Raw genomic sequence first — 25,985 nt, 5'->3', positions numbered from 1 at the left:
TCTTTCTTGTTTCTGGGTCTTACAATCGTTAATGTCATTTTACATGGTAAATACTGCATGTTGCTGGGTAACTTCTAATTATTTTAATAAATTTCATTCAAAAAATTTTGGAATTGCTATAAGACACATATAAATAAATAGCTGTGCTTTTTAAGAATTCTCTCATGGTTATTAATTAAAAAAAAATTATCTAAATGTGAAACTATTTGAACTTGGGAATTATAACGAAACTTTTTATTTTGATTTGATTATGATCTGTAAACTAGTTTGTAAGTTTTGATAAAATATGAAAAGAGCAAGAACAAAAATAACTATTTTATTTTTCATAATTTCAAGGTGGCATTATGTATTTAAAACCACTTTCTTGCATTTGTTTCCTTTCTCTCACTTTTCTTGCGTGTTCTTCACGAGCTTTCAACTTATCTCGCAATTCTATAAAATGTTTTTCTCTGAAATAAGAAAAGTAGGTGTCAACATTTTTCTAAAATAACTTATAAAAAAGATACGCTTTGTAAATATAAATAACCTTTTATTTCCTATTTTAAATTTCGAAGTTTTTAAAATTATATAAGACAATTTACTTTAAAAAAAAGCTGAAATCTGTTCTGAAAAGAATAACAAAAAAATGTTTCCTGAACAACTTAAAATTCACTACTTAAATGGATTTTAAGAGGAGCATTTATTTGTTTTTCCTTTTAGGTGCTTTTTTTCTGGATCTTTTATAATCAAATAATCAGAAATTGTAAAAATAACCCATCTCATTTATTAATCATGGACATCAAATTGGAAATATTTATTAGAAGCTAATTTTTTGTACATTTTTTTTAGATCTTAATTTTATGCTGGCTATGTTTTGAGAAATTTATAATGTTTTCTTTGCTAGGATCTATAAAAATTAATTTCTAAGAGCCAGAACCAATTTTTTAGAGTGAGCAACCCTCCCAAAAATACCAGATTTTCGTTTTTAAAATTAGAAAAAAAAAAAAAAAAAAACAATATTTAGACAATATTTTAGATACTATGGCAATTAGAATTTGTATACCCCTGGTTGAGTTGAGAGATATTCCTCTCTCATATTGAATCCTGCACGTTAATATATGTACTACCGAACAATCTTGGATATTTATAGAGTTAGCGCAGAATTTACATAAATCGACATACAGGGTACTACATGATAGCGAAAAATCTCTCTATTGTCTCTAAAATATATGAGGAAATAATCCATGAAAATCAGAAAAATGTGTTCAAATCATATTGGATTTATTATTAAAATTAGTATGCATTTTTCAAAGTAATTTAAAATATATAACTAAATAAAAATAAATTTACTATATTAATAATATATAAAAATAAAATATATTTACTATGTAAATAAAAATATATTTACTATAAATATTGCTTTATGCAAATAGTCTGCATTTCTGAATAACATCCTCCATTTTCGTGTATGTAGTAAATTATCCTACTGTAATCAATCTATTTTATTTTTCAAACAGACTCAGAAATAAAAATAAATTTGTTTTGAAAACCTAAAAATATGTCTTATAGAATGGAACAAGAATTTACTTATTTATTATTATTATTTTTTATCCACGTCAGTTTTGGCTAGCAATAAAATAATTCCAAATATATAGCATATTTGCAATCAAGAATAAAATAAGTTTAAATTTAAATTGATATCCCACAAAATACATATTTTTGTATGAATGGATTGTATTTTTATTTTACTCACCTACTCTTCAAAGTTGTTGTTAATTTTTCTTCTATTTTTTGACGGTTGATTTCTGTTTGTTGTTCCAACGTTGCTTGCAACTCCTGACGATCTTTCAAATTTAATTTACTAAGCTTTTCTTCAAGTTTTTTCTAGAATTAAATATATTTATAAGATATGTGAAATTTTACTCTATGTTTTGTCTCATTACCAGCTCAGGAAGTTAAGAACTGTAAAAAATTGATGATTAGATTGATTACTTTTTATTAAAAACTATAACTCTAGAGAAATTGTTAAAATTTGTAAATTTTGACCGGTTTAGGTATATAATGAATGTTATTTATTTCGCTTCATTGTCAACAAATTATGAATGAGTAACAAAATAACATTCAACTAAGTAACAGAATAACGACTAAAATACTTTTTACAGTGGTGTTTTACGCTAGAGGATTATCCACTTCAATATCCTTTAAAATATATTTTCATCAGAACCGAATTTGACTAAAAAAATTTAAAATTTTACGAAGTATATCTTGTTACTACCTCAAAATAATCTTTAATATGGCTGAATTTAATTATACACTGTAAAAAAGTTTGGCTTATAGTTGCCACCATTTTTGGTGTTGAGGTAAACTCAATTTTTTTTACAGTGCATGTAGTCACACAGTTTTAATTTACTTTTTTACTGTTATAGTTTTATTTATTTATTTATTCATTTTTTGTTTGTTTGTTTATTGACAGCTCGTATTTTAATGCGTTTTAGAATAAATTTATGGCTTCACTGCAAAAGTATTTTGTTTAAAAAATAAGCAAATTTTTAGCAATATATTCGTTTTAATTCTATCAAACAATATTATTTTGTCAATTTTGCAATCTTTTTTTTTAGAACGATAACTACAGTTTTGTATTTACACCAAAATTTATTACAGTGCAGTAACAGTATAGGGTAGATCACATATTTATATTTACATGTAAAGAAAAGCAATGTGTCAGGGTTCAAGGGTGTAAAGTAAGTTAAATGGCAGATTCACAGGTACTAATTTTGCTAAAAGTGAACACTTTTCAAAATACTATTTAGTATGGTGTACTTTTAAAATTGGTTATGCAATTCACCGCTTAAATTTTCTCAATGGAATAAGAATAAATTAACTACACACATGTGAAAATTTAAACACCATGAACGAATTTTTCAAATTGAACCAAACTTACATGAAATTTAATAACTCAAAAGAACATGAAAATGATTAGAATTACAAAGTGATTGCGGAAGTTTATTTTTTGGTTCTATCAGTAATGTGTGGAATAATATTAATTATTAATAATAACAACATTATATTTAACATTAATTATAATTATGGAATAACATTAACTTCTAACAATTCCTTCATAGTGTTGCTATTATCACAAACAATAGTGTTTTGAGTTGTTATAGAACATTAATTGTTTCATAGAATAAGTCATTTGCCAAGAACATCCATAAATCGACCGGGTTTCCAAAAAGTAACTGATGATTTGAAATATCAATTAAAATAATGTTCAGAGATGGAAATGTATGGTTTGCTGTGTTTTCTTAAGAAAACTCGAGAACTTATTCTCAACAAATTTCAAAATTTTTACAAAGTTCTGTAACAGATGGCGCTGTTGACTGGGAAAAATATAAAACAATATTCTGTTGTGACTATTCCAAATAAAACTCACGTGCGTTAATTTTGTTCTTAGACTGTATAACACACTACGCGTAATTCCACCATTCATAAGAGTTCCCTGTAATTTGCAAATTTTAACTGGTTGTGAGAGTAAAACACATTTAAGAAAATTAATATGAAGTGTAAGGTTTGCGATGATGTTTTGAGTGTCATCCCTTATTTGGCTATAGTCAGGCAAAATAGTGTCATTTTTTGGGTTGTATCATAGCATGCTTGAGGAATTTTCGAAAATATTTTTTGTTTGTTTAATTGAAATTTAAATTGAAAAGACACGTTATTTTGTAAACACTACAACCAATGTTGGTTGACGTGCTTTTTCAAGCTTAGGTGTAAAAATCAATCAGAAGTAGTACGGAATTTTACGACGAATTTTAACCCCTAGCACCATCTGTGTTGAGCTTTACATGATCAACCATCCATATTCATTAGTTTATTTGTGAAAATTAAATAAAGAGACTTAAAATACATTTCCCCTCTCCAGTTTTACACCACCTCCTGATGTTCGAGAAAAAAAAAAAAAAAAAACCGTACGAGCTCCTAAGCAATCCCTTTTTTCCACGCATGCTCAATCTATCTGAAAAGGGATTTAACCCTTTGACAGATTGGACATATATTTCATATATTTTTATCTATTTTTTTGAAGCTCTTAATACAAGTAAAAAATATATTTTGGTATTTTTTAATCGTAAAATACAGTCTAATAGCTACTAAAAAAAAATCTGTTAGATAATTGGAATTTTATTTGTACTAAAATATGAAACCCAAAAAAAGAAGTATTTTTTTCATTCATGTTACAAAAATTTATGAATAATTGAATTTGTAAATTAAAATAATTTCAATGATGAATAACTGTTTCTCTTAGACCTAAATAACTACAAATGAGTACGAATTTGAAAAAGTATTGCTTGGAAGGGAGCCGTGTTAGGAAGACCTTTAACGCAAAAAAAAGCACTGTTTTATGCTGTATTTCATAACCAATTATTAAAATGCTAAATCTAATATTTTTCACTTATGTTGACCTAAATAAAGCAAAATAAGGAAAAAAGCATGAAAAATATGTTTAATAAAGATTCTGCGTCAAAGAGTAAGATTGATTGAAGAAATAATTAAATTATTAAAAAACGCTGTCAACGTCAAAATAGATTTGTTTATATATAAAATTAATAATAAAAATTCTAATTTTTGTAAAAGTACACAAACATTAAAAAAATAAAGTACGCAAAATTTTGATTTTCAGTAACTTTTTCTTTCTTCCGAGTACGTAGTAATATGAAATTCGAAATCTTAATTTTGATGTCTCATAGTTTAATAATTTACTTTGGAAGTAATAATTTCCTAATCAAAGGTCTTCTAAGATAAAATTACATTTCAAAAATGATGATGAAGAGGAATGCATAAAACTAATTTTTTTAATAATTTTCCCAGGATTCAAAATTTTATTCTACTTTATTTTGCTTTTTCCAGCAAAATCATATTAGTTTTGTGATTTTTATTTAGTTTGACCATATTTTACATTCCTTAGTTAAATATGTCATATTTTAACATTCAGAAAAAGAAATGAAAAACAGAAATAAATAACAAAAGTTAATTTTTAATTATTATTGTTTAATATTAGCAAATAAAATATAAATCATTGCCTATTTTACGATTTGAGAAACAACAGAATTTATTAGAAAAGTTATAATAATTTATTAGAAAAGCTACTAAACTTATTACAAATATAAAATTTTTTGAAAACTTTGACACGACTTTACGAAAGTTTATATAGGATATAATTTTTTTTACTGATACAAATTACATGCATGTATAGATAAATAAGATGTTCGTAATTAAATAAATACATCATATTTATTTATTTAATTTATATTTATTTAACAAATGAACAGACAATGTATGTATATAAACGTGCGCATTGTATGTACGTACGTGCATACAATGCATACGTGTATATACTTTGTATATGTGTTCTACAATGTATATGTGTATGTGCAAAACGTACCTACATTACGTACGCTTGTACGCATAGTCTAGGTACATATTATACGTAGTTTGCACATTATTTGTACGCATATGTGTACAAAGTACGTACGGATGTTTATACAATGTACTTGCATATGCATGTTTGCACTCTGTATAATGACAATCTATGTACATATGTGTGTATATTTGTACATACAACGTACCTACGTATGTATGTACGCATGTGTATACATCGTGCATTCGAATGTAAGTATGCCTGTACAAACATTCGAACTTACTTACGTATGTACATACAACGCGTCTGCTTACGTGTGTAAGTTTTCACATGCAGAGGATTTACCCGTGTATGTACGTAATTGCAAACAGAACGCCAACTTACACATATAATATACACATAATGTACCCTAATGTCATGTGTACATACAATATACATACGTATATATTTACGTATATACAATATGCATACGTATTTATGCACGTATAATGCATAAACATACGTATGTTTATATATAATATAATGTTTATAATTTTTCATGAGTAAACCAAGCAATAAAATTAGTTTAGATATACAAGTTATGCATTGTTACGAAAAGTAATAAAATTTTATACAATCCCGATTACAATGTAATCAAGCTCACTTGAAATTATGATTATAGTTAATAGCGCAGTAATCGTCTATTATACTTACTTGTATTTGAGATATTATATTTACTTGTATTTGAGATTGCTAATAATCCTTAGATTATGATTTCTTGTTATCGTACTTTATGATTACAAGTAGTAACGATTGTTAGCAGTCATAGGTTTCGATTACTTTTAATACTGATTAATTACTTTTTTTGATTACAAATAATCATAACTGCTTGTAAGGAGAAATTTTGATTATTTCTTATCGTGATAATTTTAAACACGAATTACCTATAGCAGATTAGTGTGTAATTATAGATGTAATTAATTAATTTCTATCGATTACTGTAATCAGCGTGCAAGTTTTAAAAGAAATTACATAATATTTGCCTTTTTCCCAGGTTATTCAAAATTTTATTCAGAAAATTAGTCAAGACTAAAGAATTTATTCATCAATGATTATTCAAAAATTTGCATAATGAATGATGAATAATGACAACATTTGCTGATGAAAATTCATTCAGAATAAAATTATTCTGTCTAAATTTAGCCATGACTAAAATTTTCTTGAATAGCCCATCTCTGTTATAGAGTAAAAAAATTAGCTCGATAAATTTTACAATTCCATTAAGAAAAAAAAAGTATTTTGTAAATTTCAATTTTTAAAAGTTTTTACTCCAATTAGATTTTTGTGTAAAATATAATTAGAAAAAAAGTGAATAAAAAGCAGCCTTCTAATCCTTCTTTTAATGAATTTCATATCAAAAACTTTTATCCATTTACGAGAATAAGAGTAAATGCTCTTTGTGGTTTCTACCGATAAAATTTTCTTAGAGATAAATTGAATACCTTTCTTCTTTCTTCAGCTTTAATTAGTTTCTGTTCGATTTCTTCGTAAGTAAGTTCTGCTTTTTTTCGTTTGTATTTCTTGCGAATATTGATTGGTGGAAGTTTGGGACATGATGAAGACGATTTTGAAAGAGTATTTTCAGCTGGAACGAAGTCAAACCTTAAATGGGAAAATAGATTTATTGATTAATTCAAAAATATAATGTAATACTATAAACATGATAGGGTATACAACTAGGGTAAATTCTCTACTTACAATCTGTAAAATAAATGCAGTAAGGACATATCTAAAAGTTAAGTACAGAACAGTGAAATGCGAAAAAATCGACAAGCACTACTTTGATTTACCAGAAATGCTGCAGGAAAGTAACAAACATGTTCATTCATAAAACAGAAGGAAGAATAGCATGCAGAAAGGAAAAATATATTGAATTTGCATAAAGTTATGCAGACGTCTTATGAGCGTCATTCACAAAACTATGTTTAAAATTAAGAAAAACAATAACAATATCTGACGTAAATAAGGTATGTGAGCTCATTTTCATTTCATTCTCACTCTCACTCATTTTCACACAGAGTGTACAACATGTGGTCCACATGAGTTCAGTGATTGCAATTCCTCTTTTAGAGCAGTTACTAAATCTGTGAGAGTGGCTGAAGAAGGATATTCTCATAGCTCGAAAGAGGGAATTCTAAAGATTTTCAATCAGAGTAAAATCCGATGAGTAAGTCTCTATAAGTGCAACTCCCCCACTTTCTAAATAGTTGTCAACGAAGGTAGTTTTATGAATAGGTGCGTTGTCGTCCAGTAAAATAAAAGTAGGACCAACTGCTGTAGCGTTCAGTTCCATAGTTGTATTTAGGACTCCATATGGATACCGTACAGCCATCGCAGATTTTCGTTTGTAGATGTGCAGGTCTGTGCAATATTCCATTGAATTTTCTGCCCAGACCATGAAGCTTCCACCTCAAAATGCGTGATGTTCGGTGAGGTTCTGCTGCCTATTGCATGCTTCTTGTTTCCTCGTAGAACCTTAGACGCTTGTCTTCGGGTTGCTGGGAAAATCTAGACTCATCTGAGAACATAACGTTGCTCAAATCAGACACAGTCCAATTCACATGCTTGCGGCACCAATTTAATCGTGCCTCTTCGGATTGGTCAGATAAAAGAATACAAACTCGTGGTACCCGGGCATACAGTGGCGGCAGACGAACAGTAGTCGTAGATATCGTCTTACCAAATGACCGCTGTAACCATTGAAGTGAAAGTGAGGAGGTCGCATTTTGATTACGCTTGGCTACAACTGCAATATATCGATCCTCCGCGAGGGTCGTAACCCTTGGATATCCAGCCATAGGTCTTCGGAAAACTGTTTAGCTGGTTTCGAATTATTTGCATAATCCTGAAATGAGAGAATGATGGACGTCGAAAAAAAAAAAGAGAAATATCTGGGATAGAGTGTCCTGTTTCAATGCATCCGACTGCCTGCCAGAGTTCAGAGTTTTCCATTTGTCTTCTGGAAGTCAAAGAATCGTGGTTAGCTTGAAAAACTATTAAAGGGTGTTCTAAAAACCTTTTATCCGCACTTAAATGCAATTCCTGTTAACCTTCACCAAACCAGGAGCTTTTACTACTGGTTTATTTGCCGATTTCTTGATTCGAAGCCGTGGTTAGGGGTATTTTAACTTAATTGTATACTTCCTTCTACCTCTACAACAAGTGACAGTTTCTCCAATTCAGATTGCCTTACAGTAATCAGAATTTTCTCTTAGTGTGTAACTTAGGGTATGAATGCAAGAACGACAAGCCGTTCAGAAGATCCTAATCGATTTCAGTAGCTAGTTTTTTGGAATATGACACAGGGACCGATTTACACATTTCGAGGTCACAAATCCTATTTGGAGGCCTCTTCATTTTGTAAAAACGCAGGGATATTTAAAAGAATTCGAATCACTTAATGAATATTTTTCTACAAAATTATTAAAATTTAAATTTTTGAAATGAAATTTTAAAAGTAATTAGTTAGTTGCAATTTGGAGGCCACTTAAAAGTTTGAGTTCTGAGAATGTACCCCGAACGCCCTACCGTAATTCAGTTCGTGAGCAGACATATAATTGAGCCACACAAAATTGCTCGATTAAGTTGCAAAAGTAAGCTTTTCAAGCGTATTTATTTGGGAGTTGAATGCTGCTGTTATTAAGTAGTGTTGATTATTACATATGTACCCCATCAGCTAAGTTTTTATAGCGAGGATTCGTTTACAGTATTAAGCATTCAAAATGTCAAAGTATCAATGGCATTTATATCAAGTAAACTTGTTAAGATTTTATTTGTTATCTTTTTAAATTCAAAGCTCTCTGTTAAAATCTTTAAAGTTTTGAGTAACCACCCTTGCTGAACAACAAGGAGCTGACCAACAAGGCAAATGAAAAGCTGAAAATGCAGGTTAATACAAATTAATTTATTAATAATAACATTTACTGAAATTAATCAGTTAACAGCTAATAACAAAAATTTAACATTTAATAATAACAGTTACTGATCTGCAGAAACTACTTTTTTTTAAAAATATTGTGCTTATAAACGTAAATTTTTTCAAAATTCCGGAATATCCTGTAAAATGAAAAAGTTTAGTTTTGGGTAATCCAATGTCTTTTCATTATATTTATTTAATTATTATATTCAGTTAGTCTCTGAAATCTGCGCGTTGGTTCAGTAGTTTTTAGTACTAATCGACCAGGGAAATATTAATAAATCAAAGTGTTGCTTTCTTATGAATCTATGTAGGTTATTTATTTTAATTTTTCTCAGGAAAATAGAAAAAATCGTACCTTATTCCTCCAACAGCTCTAGACCCAGGTCTAATCACAAGACCTTCATCTTTCAATGTTTCAATGACTGCTTGCTGCGCCATTTTTTCTCGATCGCGGGAGCTTAATTTCCTTGGGCAAGCTTTCCCTTGTATTAGTAGCTCTACAAATATAATACGGAATTATTTATTGTAATGTCATATTAAAATACTTTATTTTAGAAATTAGTTACTAAACTAGATAAGATACTTCAATTATATCTAAAAAATGGGTATAAGGTGATAGTTATTATTTATAGTTTTATTGTAAAATAGCAAACCAGTTTAGTTTGTCTGAAATCATGCATTTCTATGGAGACGGAATCCATGTGCAGATTTAAAAAGCCGAAATATTAAGAGCACGCTATATCACAGGAAAAATCCTTCATGGAAGATTCTCTTCTACTAACATAATTATTTTAAAGTTTTGAGAAAAGCTAGTTTCGGTAAATCAAGAGTAAACCATGAAGTTTCAAATGATGCAAAAATGTTTTCAAAATATAAAAATGCAAAAAATTTTATGGCAAAATTTAAAATTACTTAGGATTGCGCAGAAGAGAAGTTATCCGGTAATAATTTGTTTGCATTTTGATAATTTGAAAAAAATTTTTGTTCTGCACTTGAAACTTCATAGTTTACCTGAACTAATTTTTCTTTCAACTTTAAACATTATTTGCCATGTAAAGTTTTTCTCGCGTTATAGCACTCTCTTAATCTAACTTTTTTTAATACGATTTATTTCTTATGTTATTGTAGCAGACATTATTTTATGTGTTTCGTTTATATAATTTTCGTACCTCAATTATTTTAGAAAATTAGAATTATATAAGAAAATACTTTGGGTTTGGAAAATAGATTGTCATTACTTCGTTTAGAACTGATATTTATAGGATGGCTTAAAACTAGCAAAAATCGAAATTTAATATTAAACATTTTTTTCAGACGTGGCTACTCAGGGGATTGAGCGTTTGCCTTTCATTCCGCATCCAGCGTGTACCGACCACAGTGCTGACGTAAAAGCATCCTCAGTGGCAGACGGATCATGGGTTAGAGTATCCTTGCAGTGGGAGTTTTTTGTGATTTTTCTCTCCATGTAACGCAAATGCGGATTAGTTTCCTCAAAAAGTCCTCCACGAATGCAAAATTTTCCCCAATACTTGATCCAGGAGTTCCCTTGTCTTCTGAATTGAGTTCAAAATTACAACGCTACGAAGTTGAACATTAGTAGTCGTAAACCCAAAAAATTGGGTCGGCATTTCTGCGACGGTTATAAAATAAAATAAATAAAACTCCTTTTTAGATGGAAATAAAGTTTATATACTAACAAAGATGATCATTGATTATATTTATTTTTATTGATTCTGGTAATTTTCACCTGATATTTTTTGAAAGTATTATTTCTTTTGAGAATTTCTTTTACTCATTTCAATAAAGCCGTAAAAGTCAACGCATTGTTGGGAGGACATGGTGACTTCTTCTGATATCCGCTCTAAATTGTGGTAATTTTAAGAAATTGAGGATTTCGTTATCTATGACTTAAAATAAAAGTTATGAGTGGACGACAATTTTAACTGTCAAAGACAGCCGGAACGAAATATTTAAAGATTGAGGAGACATAAGAAATTTTCTATTTTCATTTATTTCGTAATTGAAACATTAAAAAAAGGAATAAATAATATATATATATATGTATATATATAGATGCAAACTTGGATGTTAAAGAAAAAAAAATCCTTAGTAGTAGCAGCATTATAGCAGTTTGACGTATTAAATCTTAAAGTTTCAAAAAAAATTTCACCCTACCACGACAAACCAATAATTATGTTATGTAAATATGATCTACTTGTTAGCTTACTTAGCTCTTCAATGTTTAATTAGTTTAATTACTAAAAATTCTTTCCAACTTTACTTGTTCATTTACTACCATTGTGTAAAATCTTTTTCAGCAACCGTACAAGTTGGCTGCTATATATATATATATATATATATATATATATATATATATATATATATATATATATATATATATATATATATATATATATATATATATATATATATATATATATATATATATATATATATATATATGCGTGTGTGTATGTGCAATCAAATCTTACAGTTATACAGGATTATTCATAATTCCCTTCGGGGTTTCGAAGCGTTGTAGTGAAAAAAAGAAGACGAATATGAAAAAAAGAAACATATGAAATTATTCCGAAACTATTCAAGTTTTACTTATATACATTACAGAGGTGTTCTATGTGTGAACCCTTGGTCACACGGCATGCATCAATGCGATAGTCCAGTTCCTGCCCGGAGGGAATTATGAATAACCCTGTATTATTAAAAATTTAAAAAAATATAAACAAATTTCGAACTACTTTTCCTTAAAAGTCTGACTACTGATGCTATTTTTTAACTATGTGATTCAAGGAGTTATGAAGCAAGGTCTTGCTTACCAATACCGTCTCGTGGAATGAATTGACTGTTTACTTCTTGAACCTTACTAGGGTCTGAGTTTTCTGTAATAATGTGCGAATATTCATCATCAAGCTCATACATACCGGAATCCCAACTTGTATTGGATTTAGTAGATATTTGTGATGTACTGCTCTTAATTGATTCCTAAAATAATAGTTTAGCATTATATGAGCTGTTATTTTTGAAAATGATATAAATTATTTCAAAATATTTTGAAAAATAATTTCAAAATGTTTGACATATTTTGACATGATATTTTTGAAAATGATATTTTGAAATGATTATATTGGAAATGAAATAAAATATGGTATTGAAAATGATATAATGATTTGGGGAAAATGAGTTAATAGTAATTTTAGGGAGAAATAAATATCTCTTTTTTATATTTATAATCATACATTAAATGGCGTACGATTTGTTGTTTAAATAATAAACATAATTTCAGCTAAACATTTTATTGCAAAAGCACTTTTTTAAGAGTAGAATAAGTTCATTTCTAATAACCAGAGTAAAAAAACTTTTATTTTATTTTCAAATTACGTATATTTTGGAAACAATCTCTCGTTAAACTACACCACCTGAGAATAAGTACCAATGTGAACATGCACATTGCGAGTTTGCCCTCGAAATGATTTCCCGGGAGTTTACCCACAAATATCAAAGTTATTTACCTGATTTTGTTTAGTATTCCTTCGCAAGTCCATCTATTAGATTTCTGTTTCCTATACCAATCAACTGCAGAGTGCGTATTATTCAAATATTATGATTGTTATTAAAGCGAATTATCAGAAAAGAATAAATAAAAAGATCCCACAAGAGAGAAGTGCACAAAAACAAGGAATTTAATGCTTTGCATGCCTCTGATTTACCACGAGTACTCATGCGTAATTTTTAATAGGAAATTAATAATTCGTATAAATTAAAAATTTTATCGCAAAAAAACTTTTTTTTTCAAAGAAGTCTATAAGTCCATTAATAAAGGTAAAAAAAACTTTTATTTGATTTCTAAAATTACTGCTCATTTTGGAAATAATCGCTCGTTAGGCAACAGTGTCTGAGAATAAGTGTCAGTGGAAGCATGCACATTGCAAGTTTGTCAGTTTCTGGTAAATAAAGCGAAAGCGAACACTGCAAGTTTGCCTTTTTTCGCTTCAATTTATATTTTGATGTTGTTTACTTGATTTAAGCATTGTTTCGCTAGTCTCGCAAGTCCAACTGTTTGGATTGGGTTTCCTATTCCAAAGAATTGAAGCGTACGTATTTGTCAAATAATATGATAGTTATTAAATCAAATAATAAAAACAGTTTAAAAGATCTCATCAAGATTACTATGTTGTCATTGTATGAAACATCAAGGCCTAGAACAAGAGAGAAGTACAGCAAAATATTGAGTTTACTGCCTTACCTACCACCGATTTACCATGAGTACTTAATTGATATTATTAATTGGAAATTAATAATTCGAGTAAGTTAAATATCATTAATATTTATTTTAAAATTTAAATATTATGGAAAATATTTTTTCGGTAAATCGGAAGAGCCATGATAAAGCTTATGGCGCCTGTCTTTAAAGAAGTGTTATTTGGGAGGAATTTTACCCCTTTGATTTTATACGCATTATAAATTACATTTCAAATATATTTAGAATTACATATTATTATATTAATTAGTTTTGAAATGTTATATGGTCAATAAATTAAAATAGAGAAAAAAATCTTGACACCAGTAATGGTGTTCTCTTTAAAAAAAATTTATTTCCTTACAACCGCAATAAGCAAAACAAAAACCGGAACAAATGTTTCTATAAATGAATAAAAAGAAATTTTCCTTGACATGTCAAAGAGAAATCTATAACACAATTTTGTTAATGGAAATAAAACAAAAACAACTTTTACTTAGCTTTATTTCCTCGTATTTATGTCATGATAATGTAGATCTTCCGACTGAAAATGCTATTTATCTGTTATATGATGGAGATAAAGGCAATAGTTAGTCTTCTTTTGCTAATATCATGACGAATGGTGATAGATTTTCAGTGCAAAAGAAATAGTTTCTAATTTTTATCTTATTGGGGGATCATAAAATGCCCACCCTCTTACCTTTTTACACAAACATTCAACTCATATTAAAAAATGCATCATAACTCATAAATCGTGTTAGAAAATCCACTATATTATATTCTTCTAATACTATTTTCTTGTTTAGTATAATAAATGAAAAAAAAAAAACAATATTCCATTTAATTTCGGTATGAAGAATCGCATATTTATTGAAGGACTGAGTCGATTTGCAATTTCAAACTATTATTAAAAATACAAATGGGTAGTTAAATTTAAAAAAATAATTCAAACATTAAGAGTGGTTTATTGAAGTTTTTTCACCATCAATTTTATCTTAATAATTAAACTTCAATCAGTGTTATACTATAATTAATCATCCGTCTCATGGACTAAGAGTTAAAAGCATGATTATTTTTCTTTATGTCAAAAAATTAGTTTAGCTTCGGAGAAATACTGTTTCATTTTTACTGCAATAAAAAACAAAAGAAAAAATGCAACTTTTGCAATTTTTGAAAATTTTTAAATATTACAGCAGCATCTACACTTCCCAAAAATGGCAAAAATCAATAAATTATCAGGCGAATGTTTAGACAAGTTAAAAAATTTAACCGTTTGCAATCTTTGAAGATGTTAAAGTGTTACGGTAACATCTTGACTTTCTAAAACTGGCATAAGTCAATAGTCTATTGGACGAATGTTTCATAGTTAGTGTTAAAAATTTGACATCAGCACTATTTGCTGAAGGGATATCATAAAGACTATATCTGAATTTCTACGAAATCTATTGTAGTAAAAAGACTTAATTCAATTGGGACATTTTTCTTCATTTTTAAGCAAACATTATCCTTGTTTGATCACAAAACTTTAATTATAGTTTTCAACCGAATACATATACTTCAATTGAAATATTATAAAGGTCATATTTCATAAAATATTTGAATGTCATTAAACATGAAGAAAAATATTTAAATAAGGATGAAGTTCGATTTTGGAACTTTTAATAAATTATTGGTATAGTACTATCAATTAAATATTTTTGCGGCATCAGCATTCCTTTAACTTTTACAGCAAAAGTGATACCTAACGGAATCACGATATTTAATTCTCAATGCTCAAAACTGCCACAAAATCCAAAAATTTTGATCAATTTATGTATCTGGATGTGTATTATTTGATTAAAAACTTCATTCACTTCAAAAACATACAAATTGGAAATAACATTCGACATATTTCAAGCTCTCAAAAACAAACTCCAATTTTCAAGACTTCCCAGACGTGTCTTGCGTGTCATTCACGTCTGGCAAGTCTTAAAAATGGACGTTTGTTTTTAGCGCTTGAAACATGCCGACTGTTTTTTCCAATTTGTATGTTTTTGAAGATAATAATATATTACTGCTTCTTCTTGGGATTATTTATTTAACATCTAGATCTACTTTCCGTACATTCGCCCATTAGATTTATTTTTTTTACACCGAGCAAAAAATTATAAGTAATTAAAAGAAATACTGCTTGCTGGGCTATCACAATCCCTTACAACTTAAAAATCAAAATTAATTTCATTTTTGATGTAATTAAAACAAGCAATTCTGATTTAATTCCCACTCTCTAACTTAGTGATTACTCGAGTTTGAAAACAAGTGTAATTCAAGGTTATGGTCATTAATTTAAAATGTTTACAAGTCTTTATTTCGTTATTTTAGAGCAGTGGTTCCCAAACTTATGACTTTTGTGTACCCTTTGTAAATTTTTCGCAACACTGTGTACCACTAATAAAAAAATTTATGTATTTTTTACTATAAGAAAATTACACAAAAGTTAAAAATCACAACTGGCTGTTGACACCACTAATTATTAACAGTTAGCTCTGCAAAAAATAGCCAATAGAAAAATACGTAATCGTAAATTTTCATGTCTAGCTTTGTTTTTAAATAAAATTTTTTGAAATTTTCGTTTGTTGCAAGATATTTCGCATAAGAACGCGTACCCCCTCTAAACTGTTCCAGTACCCCTAGGGGTACGCGTACCACACTTTGGGAAACACTGGTTTAGAGCAAAGTTTTAAATCGGACAACCTTTTTGGTTCAGTTGGAGTATTGACAATGAATTGTATTTAAACATTATTTATTTTGTGTTTCTCTGTTCTTAACTCATACTGAATAGTTATTATGTATTTTAAAGTTTTTAATAATAATATAAATTCTGGGTCTGAAAGTATATTTTAATTTTTTTTACTCTACGTGCTTTACTTTGATTTGAGGTGTTGATTAGTCTAGTTATCCTTTGTTATTTTTATGAACAATTTTTTTTTAGTTAGTTAGTTTTTAGGTTATTTTTTATAAATTTTTTGTTACCTGTTCTTCATATATTTTATAGGTGCTTACTTTTTTTAATCAATGTTACCATTTAAGTTCGTCTGAAACAGAGCATATTATTAACAACGATGGAAAACTGTATTTTTCTTTTTATATTATACTGTAATAAAGCAATCTGTATAAACTTCTCACTTGAAAAGTACATGTAAAAACAAAAAGCAAAATAAGCATTAATCTTTAATGTTTAGAAGTCTAAAATATAATTTCCTAAAGTACAGGGTATTAATTAAAGCTCTAAAATTCTAGATATTAATTAATAATACAAAATCCAAGAACAATAAGATTTGAGTGCTAATAATTATAATATTGTTAATTACAATTGACTTCTTTGAGACTTGTAAATACATAGCAATTAGTGGATTTTTCTAATTTTCTTTTTGTAAATATCGTGTCAAAATATCAATTTATTTTATAAAAATTGGTTTATCTGCTATGTTTTATGTGATTCATTTAATTTGGATAAGTTTTTGCCTAAATAGCTGAGAAAGAACAATCAACAAAATAAACACATTTTACAGCTAATATCTAGCTTTTCTTATGATCCGTTGTTTGGCTTTTCAGTTTTAAAAAATGCCACCAGTAGGCGATAACCTCAATTTTAAGAACCACGGTGTTAAATCATATATTAAAAGGAAAAAATAAATCATGATTTTGAATAAAAACTCACTTCTTTTAGGTACCGATATTGATTACTCATACTTATTTTCGAGAAAGCGTTACAATCATTGCATTTTTAATATTAAAATTTGTTTCATTGAATTATTTTGCTCAAGGTTATTTTCGTTATTGAAGTTTATCGATTAGCCTTTCAGTGGAATAAGTTAGCAGAAAATATTGAAACATGGAATTACACAATTTGAATGACTGAAGCATAAAACGATTGAGAAAAATTGGTAACTTTAAAGTTAAGAAGTTCACTTTATATTTCGTCTTATGAGATGTTAATTAGCGAGATTTAAAATTTATTCTAAAATTGCTTTTGAAAGCATGAAACTCCCGATTAGTTACTGCTCATTATTAATATAGTTTGTTCGTTTAGTTTCGCGATAAAAAGCAGCAGAAATTATTTGTCTGCAAATAACCGGGATATCCGGGTTAGTTGGGCCCAGGTCCAAGAGGTCGTGAGTTCGATCCCCGCCGGCCTAAGACTCCCCGTGTAGTAAATGATGACTGTTGCACATTAAGTCTGCCCGGTTACATGTTCCCATAGTAAATCCATACCTCTGGGGTACTGAATTGGAAACTAATCGTTTTCTGGTTCTGGTCAGAATTACTACCTGTGGATGAATGAATGGGTCCGCCCGTTGAACTGTGCTGTGACGTGTGCATGTCTGGCTGAAGTCGTATTTTTGGCAATAGATGGCGAAACTAAAAAGCAAGAAAGCGCCCTCTATTTTAAATTCGCTTGGTTTCGTCAAGAAGGCTTACTGACATTGGTACGTAACATTAGAAATAACAACAAGCTTTCTAAATCGAGAAAGAGATTAATCATTAAATTTTTTGTCCAAAGAGGTAATAAAATGGTTATCTTGGTCAATATATATGAAGCTCAAAGCTTGTTTTTATTCTTTATTCTAAAAATAAAATTAATTATTTCATGAAACTTAATGATTAATCCTTTCTCGCTTTAGAAAGCTTGTTGTTGCTTTTAATGCTACTTATCAATACCGTCCACTATGAGGCAGGAAAAGTTTTAATTTCTCTAATTTTCCATATAAAACGCGTTACTTTGATATTAGTTCATAAATAATTTTTAAAAATGTCTTTGTTTTACAATACATTGTTAGTTTTGTTACATAAAAGTTTTAAATTTAAATTAATTATCCTAATTTTATGTACCAATTTAGAATCAGAAAACAATGATTATTTTTTCGATTATTTCTAGATCATTTTCTATTTCGGACAATGATTATTTTCTCGAAATAGAAAAAATATGTTAGTCACTAATTTATTTTAAAACTCACATTTAGAATTTAGTTATTTTATATAGACTTTAAATTACCTGAGAAAAGATATGGTTTGACGTTAGATGCCCAATTTATCGACTTTTAATGTCGAATTATTATATTTTATTTAGCTAAATTTTGATTATCACTAGAATTTAATTAGCAATATCGAGCATGTATTATTGTTTGGAGGCTCAACGGATTTTGGGGGCTATTGTTTGGAGGCTCCCACTTAACGTGTTATAAACGTTTTTAATAATGTAAAATTATCACTGATTATTTTGAATTCGCATAACATTTGTGAGCATACAAAAATCAAGATACCTGTTAAGCATTTAAAAATCAAAATACCTGTAAAAATTCTTCATCTTGAAATTCTTCTTCTAGAAAAAAACTTTTTTCTAGAAATGAATCATGCTGAGATGATGTTGGACTAGACTGGACATCTGTGCTTAATTTTTCTTCTGGACGATTATTCTGTTGCTCAACAAGGATATTAATGGATGAGTGACTTGGTGTACACCCCATTCTTTTTTTGTCCTTTCAAATTTTGGAATAGCAAGTATCATAAGATAATTTCTGGAAAGAAGTTTTCAATTGCAACAGTTATCAAAATCTCTCTAAAATTATATGTAAGATTATTTTTGATATTTATTAAAATTATATTTAAGATATTTCTATTGGTCCAAGGAAACTCAAGGTACTTGGTCATGTCGTTAGTACAGAAGGAGTAGGGCCAGATCCAGATAAAGTCATGGCAATCGCTAAGTATCCTGTACCTACTTCAATTTCAGACATCAAAAGTTTCCTCGGACTTTGTTCCTACTATCGTAGGTTTATAAAAGACTTTTGTGCCAAAGCGTACCCACTGCAGAAACTGTTAAAAAGTGATGAGAAGTTCATGTGGTCAGAAGAACAGCGCTACTCGTTTGAAATTTTGAAGGCCGCTCTTACCACCGAACCTGTATTGGGTATATTCGATCATGATGCCCCCACAGAGTTACACACTGATTCCAGTGGCTATGGCATTGGATCAGTGTTAGTTCAAATTCAGAAAGGAAAAGAGACTGTAATTGCATATGCCTCTAGAGTACTGACCAGGGCCGAAAGAAATTACTCGACAACGGAACGTGAATGTCTTGCTGCTATCTGGTCCATCAGTAAATTTCGTCCTTATCTTTTTGGAAGACCGTTCACCATTATAACCGATCATCATTCTTTATGCTGGCTTGCAGGATTGAAAGATCCTTCTGGTAGGTTAGCTCGGTGGGCTCTCAGACTACAGGAATTCAATGTAACTATTGTTTATAAGTCTGGTCGTATACATAAAGATGCCGATTGCCTATCACGACATCCACTACCACTTACTGAAAATGATCCAGAAAAGAGTATAACTACCATTACAAATCTCGCGGAAGAACAGGACAGAGACCAGGAGATAACAACTTTGAAGACGAATATAGGGCAGCGAAGTAATGATTCAAATTATAAAATTAAGGATGGTATACTCTGTAAGCGGAATTATGAATCGGTCGGAAGACAGTGGCTGCCGATTATTCCTTTTAAGTTACGCCGGGAAATTCTTCATCACTTTCACGACGTGCCAACAGCAGGTCACTTGGGATTTGCCAAAACATTGGATAGAATAAGAAAGCGCTTTTATTGGCCTAGACTGTACCGGAGTGTTAGGCGGTACGTTTCTCATTGTAAGGAATGTCAACGGCGTAAACGTCTGCCGCAAAGGCCGCCTGGAAGCTTGATGCCGATCCCTCCTGCGGAAGCCCCTTTTCATAGAATAGGTATTGATTTGTTGGGACGCTTCCCTAAGTCCCTTTTAGGAAATAAATGGATTGTAGTGTGTACAGACTATTTGACTAGATTTGCCACTACGAAAGCTCTACCCAACGCTGAAGCCCCCGAGGTAGCAAAATTCCTGCTTGAAGACATTCTGTTAAAACATGGCTCTCCAAGAGTTCTCATCTCGGATCGTGGATCTGTGTTTCTCTCGAGGGTTGTATCGGAGCTATTGAAACTCTGCGACGTGGATCATCGCACTACAACAGCCTACCATCCTCAGACTAATGGCCTCACGGAAAAATTTAACAATACTTTAGCTGATATGCTGTCTATGTATGTTGACGTTGAACAGAAAGATTGGGATGCTATTTTACCTTTTGTCACCTTCGCTTATAACACCGCTAAACAAGAAACTACTGGCTTCACACCATTTTATCTTCTTCACGGTTATGAAGCTGAAACAACTTTAGACACAATGTTTCCTAACCAACCTGGATTTGAAACTGATTATGCTGCGCATCTTGTCTGCAAAGCAGCAGAAGCTAGACAACTTGCTCGCCTTCGTACCATTGATGCGCAAGAAAAAGACAAGAAGCGATACGATGCAAAACACCGACCAATGTCTTATGAACCAGGTGAACTTGTTTGGATTTTTAGACCAATTCGAAAAGTTGGGTTGTCCGAAAAACTATTAAAGAAGTATTTTGGACCTTATAAAATAAAGCGAAAGTTATCTGATGTTACTTACGAGGTCGAAGACGTTGCCCCATCTACAAGGCGCAAAACTACAGACACCGTCAACGTGGTGCGCATGAAGCCTTACCATGACCCATCATTTCAATTAGAACCATGTGGAACCGAAAATGCAGAAAAACAGAGAAGCTACAAAACAGAGAAACAATCTAAGAACGAGAGTAAGTTGGAGTATCGAAGACCAACCACCCGATCACGTGCTAGAGCAGTCAAAGAGTGAAACAGCGAGGACGCTGTTTTTTTCCTAGGAGGATGCTATGACGTGTCAGTGTGGCCGAGAGGTCGGAGTCGTCGTCCTGGCAAGACTGAGATTCAGGGTTCGATCCGCAGAACTGTAAGAAAATAGAAAACTCTAAAATAAGCTTTTATTTATTATTTATGTTTCTTCTAGAAGTTTCTAGAATGTTCTAGCATATCATTTCCTGTTCCTGTCACTTCCTGTTATTATTCCTATGAAAGACTGGATGTCTCTAGCCGAGGCCCAGTTACTTTGTTCACTGTACTTTGTAGGTGTTGAATAAAGCTCTTCAACTTTGTAGACTAAGTCCTAGTTATTCTACGTGACAATATATATTATTTCCCCTTGGCATATTACATATCCATCTAATGTTAATTTGAATTCTTATGTCGAAGGGTTTCTTCTCAAAACCATGCTATGTCGAATTTTTTCTATGTCGAAATAGAAAACGAATTTTTTCGGAAAAATCATAATGTAAGTTCATAGTAAGCCAATTATTTTCTTTTTAATGCATGATTATTTTTGTATACTTTTAAAAATAAAATTATCATTCTTGCATTTCGACTTATAGTCAACTGTCATTACGTATTTATAGTAGTTATTCTTATGCTTCATCACTTTACTTTTTACAGTAATATTTTATATCTTCTCTCTCTCTCTCTCTACATATAGATATATATATACACACATACAATTTAAATAAAGCGAAGAAGTAAAACTGTGAAAAAAAGTAATGATCCTCGTCAGGATACTTTTCTTTGCAAATAAGAAGGAAGTGAATTTCGGACTTTGAATGGACGAAATAAATTTTAGGAAAGCATCTATTCCCTTGAGACATTTTTAAAGAAACTATTACGAAACTTCTCTGTGAAATATTCAAATCCTTAAAAAACATAAAAACAACAACAGAACCGCTTACATTCTAGAATTCATAGGTAGAGCGGTTAAAGTTAAATGGATAGATATAATACCACTCAACTTTTATCTCTACATTTAACGACTTCGTTCATATACTACCTCAAATATAGGATGTTTATTCACAGCAATTATGTTTAAAAAAGGAAATAGTTTTTGGGAAAGGTATGGTTAAAAACAACCCAGGGAGTAGTAACTCATAAATAGCACCTAAACGGTATGCTAATTAGGAGCAACGAACAGTATAAATGCTAAATTAACAACATTATTAATAAACCCTTCTATTTGGATTGTTTACAGTACTTATTATTTACCGTTTATAAGTTTAGTTTGTTGTTCATATCTCAGAAATCTGAATACTAGTTGGTATACCGTAACTTTTCTTTCAGTAGATTTTATTAAGTTTATTATATATTTCTTCAGTAGGAGAGCGTAAAATATGTGAGATAAAATCAATAATAATTATTGAATCATTTCCACACTTTAGCGGAAATATTAGCCAGTATTGATTTTTCTAATATTTTTACTTAAGTACACTTAACATTTTTACTTAAGTACACTTACTTAAGTACAACTTTAATCAATTTTCAACAGTTGGAAATAAGTTTTCACTGTGCAGGTACGAAATTTCACTGAATAAAAAGTTTTGATCTTAAGACATAGCTGATTATTATTGTAATTGATATGAAATTTGAACTCAAAAATTTCAATCATTGTAGAAAAATAGCTTTACTTTCCTTTGCTTTGTAGTTGATTTTCATAGCTATAAATAGGCTGTTTCTATTTCTATGAAGTTAGAAAATTCATACTTGTAATTATAAAACAATTATGAAATTTGGATAGAAAAAATGTTTCATAGTTCTCATTTTTATTTATTATAATACTAAGATTAAAAAATTTATTTTTAAACTTTTTAGACACGATATACAGTGCGTAAAAGAAAAATCGGACCACCCTGAATAACGTTTGATCTAATGATCGAATCTTCACTTTCTTGGACTCAATGGTTCGGGAGGGTTACCTCAAATATGCTAATTAGTTAGGGAAGAAGATATGTTAAATTACAAAATCAGGCACTAAAACTTTTTTGGAATAAACATACCTTTTTTTTCGACGGATTCAGATTTCTGACCCCAAAAATATAAGGGGTAACCGCAATCTGGGAAATATGGTCAAAATAGTTTGGTCAGGAGAGCGTTCTAAAGTTTTGGTCCCTTCATGTTTTTATTTTACTTTTTTCGTATTGCGTTATATCTCGAGAAATTCTAAATCAAATTGAAAAAGTTTTGCACTCAGTTATAAAATTCATTTATCCAAATATAATGCCATGCAAAAAAGAACTTTTACTAAATGTTTATTATTTAATTTAAGAATGGTAAAAAAATTTGAATTGTAACGTATAAAATTTTTGCATCATTTTAAAGAATTCAATTTTACATGGAAAAATGCAAAATTTGAGTAAAAACATTTGAATAGTTCCTGATAAATTGAATTTGAAATATCTGAATTATCTGAAATTTAATTTCTCAGGAACTACTTAACCGATTCGACTCAGGTTTTGTTTTTATGTAAATTTATATTCTTTCGAAGGATGCAAAAAATTGTATACCTTTATAATTCAAAAATTTTTCGTCCATTCTTAGAAAAAATAATAAATTTTTACTGTAAGTTAATTTTTGCATGGAATTATCTTTGAATAAATGAATTTTGTAATTGTATGGAAATTTTTTTTCGCTTAATAAGTTCTCGAGATAAGCGAAATAAGCAAATGTAAAATTGATATTAAGGGGTCTAAACTTTGGAACGCTCTCCTGACCTAACTATGGGACCATTTCTCCCAGATATTACCTACCTCTTTCTCTACCACCTATATTTTGGGGATCAGATATCTGAATCTATTGAAAAATGATATGTTTATTCAGAGAAAGTACGTTTTTGTATCTGATTTCGTAGCTTAAATATAGTCTGCACTAATTAATCAGCATATTTGAGGTCACCCCCTCGTGCCATTAAGATTGAGTTCTAGAACGGGAAAATTCGATCATTAAACTAAACGTTATTCAGTGTGGTCCATTCATTTTGGCTCACTGTACATAGGGAGGGGAAAAAATCGGATTTGCACGGACCTAAAATCAATCGTTGTGCTTCATTAGCCTTACCTAAAATAGGCTAATTAATGTTGATAATATTTTAGATTTCGAAATCGGGGACGAATGGGTACGTTCTCTTGATAAGCATACCTTTTTTTTGGACGGATTCGAATTCTTGACGTTCAAAATGATAGGGGTAGCTGCAATTACGAAAGTATGGTACCATTAGTTTAGTGATAAAAAGTTTGTGTTTCTTAATTTTAATTTCGCATTTTGCGTATTTTGCCATAAGTCATGAACTAATGAAACAAATCCAAAAGCTTTTGCACACAATTCCAAGACTTGTTTATCTAAAGATATTACAGGTAAAAAAATATTCTTTTACTGCTATATTATTATTTATTATTTAATTTACTGATGGACAAAATTTTTGTTCATTCAAGGGGTAAAAAAATTGCAACATTTTAATCTATTTTAAATTTATTGACAAAATCCAAAATTTAAAAGGAATATCTCGAATAGTACTTAATAAATAAAAATTTCAAAATACGAACTTTGAGAAAGCGAAATGTGCAAAAATTGAAATTAATATTAAGCGGACTAAAGATTCAGTCACTCTTCGTCGTAAGTTCATTAAGGCACTGCGAATGCGATTGTTCTTGTTTTCCAGTGGCGCCACCTATGGCCAAGAATTTGACTTCTGCCATACCCATATGTCAAACCCGTTTTATAGGGTGGACTCATTCTTGCATTTATTCATTCATCCACAGATCATAATTTTGACCTGAAGCAGAGAACGATCAATCTCCACTTCAGTATATCCAGAGGTATAATTTGTTATGGGAACATGGAGGACTTTGTGAGACGACAGATTTAACGTGCACCAGTCAGTATGTACTACATGGGGAGTCTTCAGCCGGCTGGATTCAAACTCCCATTCTCACGAACGTGAGTCCAGCACCCTGCCAACCAGGTTATCCCGGTCAATTACTCTTTTGCCTAAACTATTAAGACTGTATTTTGCAGCTTGTTGCTAACCCCCATATTTTAAAGGTCAAGAATTCAAACCTGTTTAGAGTCGTGGTAGAAGAGTGGTTAGAGAAATGGAGTCTGATCCGATGGGGTCTCGTTTCGATCCTCTACTCCACTAAGACCCACTGAGTACATGCGATATACGGGCTCGTAAAATTTGTGGAAACAAAAGTCCAGTGGTCGGTCGCTGAACAGGCACAGAAATCTGGAGAAAATTTCTTCTCATTTCAGATATATGTCTAAATTGAGGAAGTGACCTTGCAAATTGTGATGACATGTCTTCGGATCATCTTCAAGGATGATGCCGTCGCCAATAGCCCATTGTGCGACGTAAAATAAGCACCGGGCTACTTCAAATCTGTTTCAAAAAGTATGCTTATTCAGAGATTGAATGTTTTTGTGCCAGAATGGAGATACGGATTATTTTGTGAACTCCACTTTAAAACTAAAATTGCGTAGTTCGTTGTCCATTTGTCGTTATTATAACATTTTTTCTATTATTGTAACCAGAATTCTTAAGGGTTAGATTAAAGAAATTTTAATTTAAATAATTTAGCCACAGATCACGAGATTGTA

The 25,985-nt window shown here is 30.2% G+C and overlaps 1 protein-coding gene across 2 annotated transcripts; it reads right to left on the bottom strand.

Moving 5' to 3' along the window:
* Positions 1-297: 297 nt before the first annotated feature.
* On the bottom strand, positions 298-19,112 carry LOC107450542 (uncharacterized). 2 transcript variants are annotated; one of them, XM_016066361.4, is made up of 6 exons: positions 18,936-19,112; positions 12,185-12,350; positions 9,706-9,847; positions 6,874-7,033; positions 1,733-1,863; positions 298-449 (listed from the first exon to the last, which is right to left on the bottom strand). In XM_016066361.4, the coding sequence occupies exons 1-6, from the start codon at positions 19,110-19,112 to the stop codon at positions 332-334; spliced, it is 894 nt and encodes a 297-aa protein (XP_015921847.1). In that variant the 3' UTR covers positions 298-331. The 2 variants fall into 2 exon arrangements, with proteins under 2 accessions (XP_015921847.1, XP_042896586.1); XM_043040652.3 differs by lacking the exon at positions 18,936-19,112 and adding an exon at positions 12,878-13,041.
* Between the last annotated feature and the right edge of the window lie 6,873 nt (positions 19,113-25,985).

This window comes from Parasteatoda tepidariorum, chromosome 11 (genome assembly GCF_982258835.1).
Source record: "Parasteatoda tepidariorum strain Cologne lab strain chromosome 11, Ptep-v5.0, whole genome shotgun sequence".
Taxonomy (NCBI): domain Eukaryota; kingdom Metazoa; phylum Arthropoda; class Arachnida; order Araneae; family Theridiidae; genus Parasteatoda; species Parasteatoda tepidariorum.
The sequence above is the reverse complement of the archived record's forward strand: the minus strand, read 5'-3'. Positions and strand labels throughout refer to the sequence as shown.

Excerpts from the sequence above, each read along its gene's own strand:
- LOC107450542 (XM_016066361.4), bottom strand. The coding sequence starts at position 19,112 with ATGGGGTGTACACCAAGTCACTCATCCATTAATATCCTTGTTGAGCAA. Across the intron at positions 9,848-12,184 it reads CATTCCACGAGACGGTATTG|AGCTACTAATACAAGGGAAA; the intron begins GTAAGCAAGACC and ends TTATATTTGTAG. Across the intron at positions 450-1,732 it reads ACAACAACTTTGAAGAGTAG|AGAAAAACATTTTATAGAAT; the intron begins GTGAGTAAAATA and ends TTCTTATTTCAG.